This window comes from Filicampus tigris, chromosome 15 (assembly GCF_054856515.1).
Source record: "Filicampus tigris isolate MCC_2025a chromosome 15, RoL_Ftig_1.0, whole genome shotgun sequence".
NCBI lineage: Eukaryota > Metazoa > Chordata > Actinopteri > Syngnathiformes > Syngnathidae > Filicampus > Filicampus tigris.
The window spans coordinates 19,697,111-19,706,679 of NC_141231.1; the positions used below are offsets into that span (position 1 = coordinate 19,697,111).

At 49.2% G+C, this 9,569-nt stretch overlaps 1 protein-coding gene across 2 annotated transcripts; it reads left to right on the forward strand.

Moving 5' to 3' along the window:
* The first annotated feature begins 214 nt into the window (after nt 1-214).
* On the forward strand, nt 215-9,564 carry xrcc4 (X-ray repair complementing 4). Of its 2 annotated transcripts, none has more exons than XM_086054414.1 (8): nt 215-346; nt 1,309-1,452; nt 2,206-2,396; nt 2,661-2,827; nt 3,643-3,774; nt 3,837-3,973; nt 6,163-6,292; nt 8,337-9,564. In XM_086054414.1, the coding sequence occupies exons 1-8, from the start codon at nt 220-222 to the stop codon at nt 8,437-8,439; spliced, it is 1,131 nt and encodes a 376-aa protein (XP_085910540.1). In that variant the 5' UTR covers nt 215-219; the 3' UTR covers nt 8,440-9,564. The 2 variants fall into 2 exon arrangements, with proteins under 2 accessions (XP_085910540.1, XP_085910541.1); XM_086054415.1 differs by having other exon boundaries at nt 6,163-6,287.
* Nucleotides 9,565-9,569: the final 5 nt, after the last annotated feature.

A 9,569-nucleotide genomic window follows, 5' to 3' on the forward strand; every position in this document is an offset into this window, starting at 1 on the left:
GCTGCGTTGTTTATGTGACTTTTGTTTGGATAATTCAAGATGAACGGAAACTTAATAAATGTGGACTTGAAATACTGATAAAAGACAGTTGTCCTGTGATCATAATAAACAAAATAATATTTGATTCCTTGTTATAGTCTTACATCACGTTTTGTTATTGTGATAACTCGTTGATTTAAAATAAATTTGAAGGAAAAGTACGCTCCCTTCGCAGTTTCAATGATGCAACGCGTTAATTGTCGCTTGGTGATGACGTCACAGAAGTTCACTAACACAGCTGCGGAGTTATCGATCAGCAAGGACATACGTTCGACGCGTGTTTTCTCTGAAAGAACGAGCCGGCACGGTAAGAGGAAACACAAGTGTGTACGTCATTTGCAAGTACAAACCGTTTAATGATACGCGTCGTTACGTTTTATTAGCTTGTCCCGCCGCCGTCCAACCTGACGGTGTTTACGTTTGCGAGCTAGCAGCTTTAGCAGTCAGCCCACAGCCGATAAAAGTCCTATTAAACGGCCCACGAACATCTTCTCATCAATTAGCATCAAGCTGCCAGCTAAGCCTCAAGCTAACAGGATAGCCAGCCAAAAGCTCAAGCTCTCCCACGAGTCCAACAGTTGGCACGCAAACAAATGTCAAACATACACCGTACGATATTTCAGCACGTGTTTCGATCATGTGATTGACGTTTGTACTTGCTAGCTTGGTCACTGTTGCTGTCATGTTTTCCCCTGCCGGATGTGACGTCGACACGAGTCCTCAGTTGGCCAGTTCGTTGTGCTGTTGGAACGTGTAGAGCAGGGCTCACCAAGCTCTCTGAAAGCGAGAGCTCCTTCTTTACTACAGATGAATGCGAAGGGCTACCAGTTTGATGCACACTCCTGAAATAACAAATGTACCTTATCTTTAATAGTTTTATTATTATGGTATGGTATTATGAATAATTAATGAAGACACTGTCTTGACGATTTCCCACAATAATTAATAAATGGATGAATGGTGTTTGTCTTGGCAGGAAATGACACCACCACAACGATAAAGAGTCCACTTAATGGTCGCTGCCGTTGCTCCAAATGATCCTCGGTCGCGTTGTCCTGAGCGCCGTGTTCTCATCAGCACATTTCACGATTTCCTCAACGCTAGCCGCACTTTTGGTCGTTTGCGTGCGGTTAAAATTCATTCATGGGGTCGAACTGATGATGCGTCGCCCTGTGATTGGCTGTCCTGACACTTTAATGATAACACCAAAAACAAACAAACAAGCTCAAGCGTTAAATCTGGAACATGGCAAACGTTTTCTGTCGGCAGCGATGCACTCGTCCGTGAGGGAAATCCTCGTCTCGTCCGAGCCAGACTCCTCCTACTTCCTGCGTGTGGACGGGAGCGGGCGGGGCTTGGCGTCCGGCTTCCAGCTGCTGCTCAGCGATGGACGACGCGCTTGGAGAGGAGAAGGTAAAAAGCATGGGTTCTCCATTTCGCACAGTTCTCCAAATCATGCCAGCTTTCTTTGACTTTGGCTTGCGTAATGCCGGGCGAGGCAACTGCGGCCCTCGAGAGCCGCTGTCCCGCCAGTGCTTCTTAAACTTGTCGCGCCAAGTTGCAACCCCAAAAAAGAATGGGCTCTTCAATGACCAACATTAAAATGAAGAGCGGAGGCGGCCTACATATTTGTCAAAAACAAAACAGACCCCGTGTTCCCAAAGTTGTAATACTACAAGAAAAAAGGGTCTGCTTTCATAAAGAATGACAGAAATCGGAGAGTAATTACTGCACCATTCAAGTTCAACAATGGCGCTAAAGGATTCCGTGTCTATTAAAATAGCTCTCAGTTAGTTTTGACACTTGTACAAGAGATATTTAAAAAAAACAAATAGTAGTAGTAGTAGCAGCAGATGGAATAGTCCAAATGCTATATGCAAAAATTTGTCGAACTACTGTCAGTAATGATTGAAATACAAATGGATCGCACGTCAATGGTAAATAATGTTAGCAATACGTTTAAAAACAAACCGTTGTTCAAAAGCGAGTCCAAATGTATTGAAGCCTTCCACTCGCTGATCTCAAATCCAAAGCGATGCAACGCTGCCGTCTGCAGGGATCTGTTTGTCGTCCCGCCGCTCTACAAAGCTGAATTTCATAGACAAGCCGAGCCAGGCCTGCCTGTCGATAAGATGACGAGTGCGACCGCGTGGGCCTTTCTTGCAGCGAGCGAGGCGTCCGTGCGCCGCGAGGCGGACGAACTGGAGATGTCCGAGGAGACGTACGTCCGGGACCTTCAGGAGGCGCTGACGGGGGTGGCAAACGCCAACTCGTATCGCTTCGCCCTGGCGCCGGCGTCGCCCGATGCCGGCGCCGCCCTCTCGCTGACCTACGACAAAGTGCAGAAGGACATCTCGGTGAGTCGCCACGAGGAGACGCATTACTAGGGACGCGCCCTCAAGGCCATTAAATAGAATTGAATTGCTTTTTTTTCAGAAGGCAAATGTGACAGTTTAAACTCAAGTTCTACTCTATTACATGAAAGTGACCCGTTGTGAACAATGTCATCGTTTTCCGCAGGGGCAAGGCTAAATCCGAATTTTTATGGTTATTTGTATTTTTTTGCAAAACAAGCTGAACGTGTAAACGCGACCCAATGTCTTCCCGTTGTCACGCTTCAGTTCAGGCTGGGCTCGGTGCGCCTGAGGCCAATCCCGGAGCCGTCGGAGGCCGTCAGGGCTTTGCTGACTCACTGTCTGGACAGAGGAAGTTCTCTGGAGCAGCAGAACCGGGCGCTGCGGGAGCACAACCGCCGACTCCGACAGGAACATCAACGCATCGTCGCAGAGTGAATTTTGCTCCAACATATTTTACTGGCTTCAATCAGCTCCGTTTTGGAAAAAGCTTTTCGACACCGCCGAACTCGGTGCGAAGCGCTTTCCGCGCCTTAGTTGGTGCAAACTACGAGTCAAAGACCGCTTACAATGAATCGATGAATCAACAACTTGTCAATTTGCAAACCAATCGGCTCAATCCAAAAGCAAAATCTTTTTGAGAAGGGAAGTCCAAATCAGCAGCCGAGATCATGCGCTTGCACGAGTGTGCGCATCCTCTCGTAACTGGAACGCGGCTGTGGTCGGAGTAGACGTGTAGCAATCGATCCATTATTGATCAAGTCAATCAACGACTCTGTTGATAATCCACAAATGCTTTTGCGATCTTCAAATTGTCCAAATCCTCCGAATTTCAAGCTCTCAACATGACTATTCTCCAATTTCTGTAGCTGAACGCCAAGCGATTCTTTTGCGCTTTTTCAAAATTGGACATTGGCAAAACAATTGTCAACATTTTTGCCCATTTTCTGACCACGTTTCGGACCAAACCAGCCACTGAATCACAAGTCAATTTCTGCTCTGCAAAATGTCAAACCGTATTTTGCCAAAGATGCGGCCCTATTTTGTTTTTCCCGCTTTTAATGAGACCGTGTTAGTCTGAAGGCACACAACTCCAAATTCCAACTTGCCATCATACTGTTCAAAACAAAACAAAAAAACCCAATTGCTTCAAAATTTGCAATATTGAGGTGGCGCGAACAATAAATCACAACATCGTGCAGGTCTTTTTTGGTGCGCGTTTGATTTCTGACTGAAGTTTGTTTGTCAGGCTAAAGCGCTACGCTAACGGGAAGGAGGACCTGGAGGCGGAGCTTTACTCCCGCTTCGTTCTGGTCCTCAACGAGAAGAAAGCCAAAATCCGCAGTCTGCAGGAAAGGCTCAAGGAGCTGCAGGAAGTCGGGTATGCCGACACGCCCGCGACACGTCGTCACGGACAACCGCTGACTTGCGCTTTTGCGGCAGGAGCGGCCAGGCGCGCAACAAGGACGATCCCGTGGCAGGAGCCCGAGCGACCGAGGAGGAGCGGGAAGACGAGTACGGCGGCAGCACCGACGACGAGGGCGCCGCGCCCACGCCGGATGCCGTTGCGCCATCTTGCGGTACAGTAGAGCAAGATTCATCGCAAGCGTTTCTGCACTGAACTTCAAAGTGACAACAACGGAGTTCTCAGTGGCTCCATTCAAACTGACCAAAATGGAGTTGGCCCACTTTAGTTGTCAGGCGGCCAAGTGCAAAGGGCTTGCTCAGAGATGGCCTTTTTTTGTTTTTTAAACCCTTTATTGAACATTTACACCAGTTTTACAAAGATCATATCCAACAATCTTTTTTCTTTTTTATGATATAATCCCCGGTAAAATTACAACATTGTTTGACATTGATTTCCAGCATCAACCCCCCCCCCCTATTTTTTATTTTTTATTTTTTTGTAGAACAATAACAAACGGAAGATATCTTACTCTACATAAAATTGCATAAAGTAATTAATTTAGAATCAGGAACCTGTTCAGAAGTCAATACCAGTCAGGGTAACATATTTCAACTAATTGGCCCAAGTTTGGTCAAACTCCGTTTTGCGGGTTCTCAGGCAGTACGTACATTTTTCTGTTTTATGAGCTGGTCATTTTACTAAAATGTCCCGGTCCGTTTATCGCCTTCCGCCCGCACCCGAGGTACCCTTCCGCCGTCCGTCTATCCGCCTTTTTGCCCCGCCCGGAATAACGCTAATGGCCTATGGGCCGGTCCGCCTATCGTTTGAAACGGGCTTCTGTTTGCGTTTCCGTTTACAAACTTGGACCAACTCACAGTAGGGCTGAACAATTCATCAAATCAACATCGCAGTGTAGCAGAATGCCGTTTTCAACAAAATGAGCGGCAAAGGTTTGCGTGTGGGTGTGTGTGTGTGTGTGTGTGTGTGTGTGTGTGTGTGTGTGTGTGTGTGTGCGCGCGTGTGTTGGCTTGACGTTTGTGTGTGTGTGTTGGCATGACGTACCCGCGCAACAATGCAAGTCGTGATGGCCGCCGGGCCCGGGCTGTTTACGCTGACGTCACGCCCAATCGAGCTGCTGACATTTTCCCCTTGTTTGCCTTTGCGCAAACTTGCCCAACTCCGGCATACCTGTCACGAGCGCGCTGACCCCTCCCCGCTTTTTCCACTTTCTCACACAGCCCCCAACCCCCCTATCGTCAGCCAACAAGTTGTGTTGGTGGTCTCGTTGCCACGGCGTCCAGCGCAAGGCCGCTCAGGCAGATAGGAGGACGTTTGTTCTTTTCGTGCGCCGAAGACAGACGTCAGACTAAACATGCCGGACGAGCCGCTGATGAAGATGCGCCGAAGATCCGTCGTCAGAAGCGGCCACGGCCGCCGCGCGTTTTTCCCAACCGCAAGTTTAAATAAATACACGAAGCCATCCGTGTATGGCCGGAGACCACCGTATCTCACGCTTGGGGTCCCCGACGCTCGTTGTGGACATTTTTCTCTGCGATTTGGCGCTTATTTAAGAAATGTTTTTTTTATTTTTTGACACAGTGGCTGGCAACCAGCTGATTGTTTGTCTAATACAGGGCTGGGCCACTTCATCAGTGCTACTTGCGGGCCAGTGCGCTTTGAAAAGTGCCATTTTCAAAATGGACCAAATATGTGCAGACTTGCAACATATGTACTTTTTATTGTATTTGATTTTTCTCGATGCACGTACAGAAGATCCGGTCTTCAACAGCAAAGGCTTTGAAAAATCCCTAAACAAACACATATTGTGATTTGGGCCGGACCGATAATTCAATATCATTATGCATCGAAATTGACGGTGGTCGACCGGTTCGCACGTCGGCCTCACAGTTCAGAGGTGGTGGCTTTGACCTCCCTGTGTGGAGTTTGCACGTTCTCCCCGTGCCTGCCTGCCTGCCTGCCTGCCTGCGTGGCTTTCCTCCGGGCACTCCGGTTTCCTCCCACATTCCAAAAACATGCACGGTAAGTTGATTGGACTCTCTAAATTGCCCCTAGGTGTGATTGTGAGCGCGGTTGTTTGTTTGTCTGTGTGTGCCCCGCGTTTGGCCGGCAACCGATTCGGGGTGTCCCCCGCCTACTGCCCGAAGACAGCTGGGATGGGCTCCAGCATGCCCGCGAACCGTGTGAGGAGAAGCGGTAGAGATAATGAATGGATGAATATTTTAGATGAATCTATGATGAGTCAGTTGTCCATCTAGTAAAGAAGTGTAAGGATGCCATCATCGCTTGTTTTGGAGCGCACGTCTGTCCTGAAAATGTGCTCATGTTGTCTGCCGTCTGCAGAGGGGCGGCCGCGCTCTCCCGGCCCATTGGACGACAGCCTGAGTGACATCACCGACGTGGCGCCCAGTCGCAAGCGGCGTTTCCGCCACCCGGGGTCCTCGGACGCAGCCTTCAAGCGAGCGCAGGCAAGGTAGAGGCAGCAAAGAATGTTGTTGTTGTTGTTGTTGTTGTTTTTTTGTGTGTATCTTTTTTGGGAGGCTTGAAAAGGAGCAGCTTTTGCCACCCGGTCAGCTTGTTTGGCAACGCACAAGCACGAGAAGCCAAAGTGTCCTCATCAAGCGCTTTACGAGGGGCACTCAAGTGTAAGGCGATGCGCCGGGTGAATCGAGTGCAACATTCCAGCTAGCCAAGCGAGGCCTTTTCAAACCTTGAAACGTCTTCAGACTGCCTGAAAGCTTTTCTTTGAAAAACGTCTCAGCCACCTCACGTCAACTGCGGCCTGGAGCAACGTAGTTGCCAATTGATTATTCAGTGGTATCGTTTAATCATGTGCATCGCTACAAATGATGAGCCTCTATCATTTTTGAACGTTTTTGGAAAACCACACATTTCAAGATTGCAGTTGCTCTGGTTCAAGCTTTGCTGATGAGTGAGAAACTGCGCAGATGTAATAGAAGAACACGCTGATGCCAAATTGGGCAATATTTACAGGTGAGAGGCTGAAATTCTGAGGATTGAAACCATTTCAAGTCGATTAAAACCTTGTAAAGGACCTGGTTTTGATAAAGTATTTGATTGTCGATGGGTTGTCGATTCATCGAGTAATTTTTGCACCTCTCCTCTGAACGGCACGTTGCGAGAGGGCGAGCGCACTTGTGCAAGCACATTGTTGTTTTTTTGCTTCCGTTTCACTTCCCTCGCGGCAAAGGGACGGCTGACGCAGTCGCAAATGATGAGAGGCCAAACAATTGCGCCAAATTTCACATTTCAGGACTGGCCACTCAAATACGGCGCCGCTGCAATGAAATCAATTGAAATGCAAACTCAAAATGACCAACATTGGCACCGTGGCATAATTGGTCTAGCCTTCATTTTCACACATTTTTCAAAAGCCACCAAATATTCTAATAGTTGAGTTGTGCTCCTCGCCAGTGTTTTCATTTTCTATTTGCGTTTGAGGGTTAGTCCTGTTGACTCGCAACGACAAACAACCTGATACTTGACAAAAGGACGCAAGGTGCCACTTTCCTTGCCCTGAGTTCCTTCTAGTTCCTTTTCCGCTCACTTGAGTTTTTACGTGGAAGAAGAAGCCCATCAAAACGCTTCTACTTTGCAAATGTTTTTTGTTGTTTTTTAACTGCTGGAAAGTCTTCCTGATGCAGTGGAAGTTGCATTCAATTGAATACAGTCACTGCTTTGTGTTGACTTGTGTGCGGCCAATCCGGAGGGGAAAAAAAAAAGCGTTTGGCGCGCAGAAGCCTCGCGACCATCCAGATGCTCTCTCGACTGGCTCGAGTTTTTAAGCGCGGAATTGTGCAACGCTGTGGGGGGGCTCCCCAGTGTCCCTGCCTGGGCTTAAACCGCCCCCAGTAAACACAGCGGCTCCGGTTTCCTGCTAAGCAGCGTGCTGATGTTGTGCCCGTTGGGCCACGGCGCTCCATCGCCACTTTGCTAATCAGCCATGATGTGGGCAAGAAGCGAGAGACGGTGGCAATGATTGCCAGTCACGCGCCAGAGTGCCGCCAAGGTCAGACAATTCAGTTTTGCTCTTGTTGCAAAAGCGGGGATGTACCACCAATAAGCCTTTTCCAGCGAAAAAAAAACCCACATCTGCAAATGGTTTGCCAGCGTCCACTGTGTCCTACTTTGTGACGTTTGGGAAAGGCCAGCCTCGGTCTCTCAGGCGCTTTTCAGCCGTTTATCCGACGCCACGTGAAGACGGTCGTGCAGGAGCTGCCGCGGGACGCGGCTCGCCGCCAGACGCTCCGGCGCGCTCTCCTCATTGTCGGGCGGGCCCCCCGCCGGGCCCCCCGCCGGGCCCCGCCTCCTCGAAGCGCATGCATCCCGAGCGCGTCTTCCTCCGTCCCGGCTCATTAGCCGCCGGCGCACACGCGCGGCTCTCCGCTTGGCCATGTGTTTGCACTTTTGTCGCTTGTGAACCGCATGATCCACTTCCTGTAAACTGGCCTCATTTGCCCACTCACCCGCTCTCCTTGCGTGCGTGTGCGTGGCAGGAGCGACTCCCCGGCAGCAAGCAAGCAGCAGCAGCAGCCGCCGACGCAGCGCCGGCGGGATGCGTCGGCAGCGGAAGCCGAGGACCTTTTTGAGGACTTCTGACACCCGCAAGAACAAGAAACGTGCGAAAGCCAATTCACTGGCGGTGAAGATTTGTGAGACTGCGGATTGCGAAATGGCCCGGAGGTGCCCGATTTTGGTCATCACCGGAGAAGCACCAGAAGGCGCACCGGCGCACCCGTCTTCCGAGTTGAGCTTAGCTCAGACTGCAAAACCGCAGCAATGTCCAACCACCTGAGCATAATATTCCGATTGTCGCTGTCAGGCAGAATGCTGGCGTCTCCAAACTGACCACTTCAAGGGCAGGGGGGGAAAAAAAAAAAAAAAAAAAAAAGCCACCACACCCTTCCGTATATTGCCGTCACACGTCATCTTGCCTAACTCGATTTCAAATTCTAAGAGCCAAAGGGGTGGAAATTGATCCGCACGCAAAGCAACATTGGCGGCTGACCAGTTCCTGCTGCACCAGAGCACAAAACGCCGTCCTAAAAGCAGCCAGACTTTGACGCTTCAGGCAACGTAAAGCCGCACGGCTCCCGCAGAGTTTTGTTCCGAGAGAGCTGAGAGATTTGTTCTTTCAACGGCTTCATCCTGCGTTCAAGGCGCAGACGACGAGGAGACGCGACAGATCCGTCGAGAAACGGACAAAATTGCCTCCGCGTCACATTATTGCAAGTTTTGGGGGCAGATTTTGGGCCAATCAATGCGCTAGGCGCCCTGTATATTAATGGCTTGTATTAATATTGTGTTACGATGATCCCAATATTTCCAATTCAAGGTACGTTAGCCTTAAAAATGTCTTACCACGACTCTCCGTTAGCAAGCAGGCTAAACTTGGCCCCTTGCTGACAAACATTTGAAACTGTCCACATGCATCGTTTCCGCATACTTCCTTGACACCGACTACTACTTTCCTGTTTTCAAGGGCTTTGGCACCATCTTGTGGCATCTTGGGGTGATGAAAAAAATCATACAAATAATGGAGGCCAGTAGATATGCAAGCGGTAAATATGTGAAATTTCAGTCGGCGCACCAAGTCGTGATGAGAGATACCTTTTGAGCCGCCACGCTTTTGCAACAAGTCGGACGAATTTTACTTTTTTGTTTTCTTTTTGAACTTTGTGATGTCTCCACGGTAATGAAATAAAAAGCGGACTGTCTCTTTAACTTTC

Bases quoted from the DNA above. Each gene is read 5' to 3' on its own strand.
- xrcc4 (XM_086054414.1), top strand. From the start codon at position 220: ATGATGCAACGCGTTAATTGTCGCTTGGTGATGACGTCACAGAAGTTC. The intron at 2,828-3,642 runs GTGAATTTTGCT...TTTGTTTGTCAG, and splicing joins CATCAACGCATCGTCGCAGA to GCTAAAGCGCTACGCTAACG. The intron at 3,775-3,836 runs GTATGCCGACAC...CTTTTGCGGCAG, and splicing joins AAGGAGCTGCAGGAAGTCGG to GAGCGGCCAGGCGCGCAACA.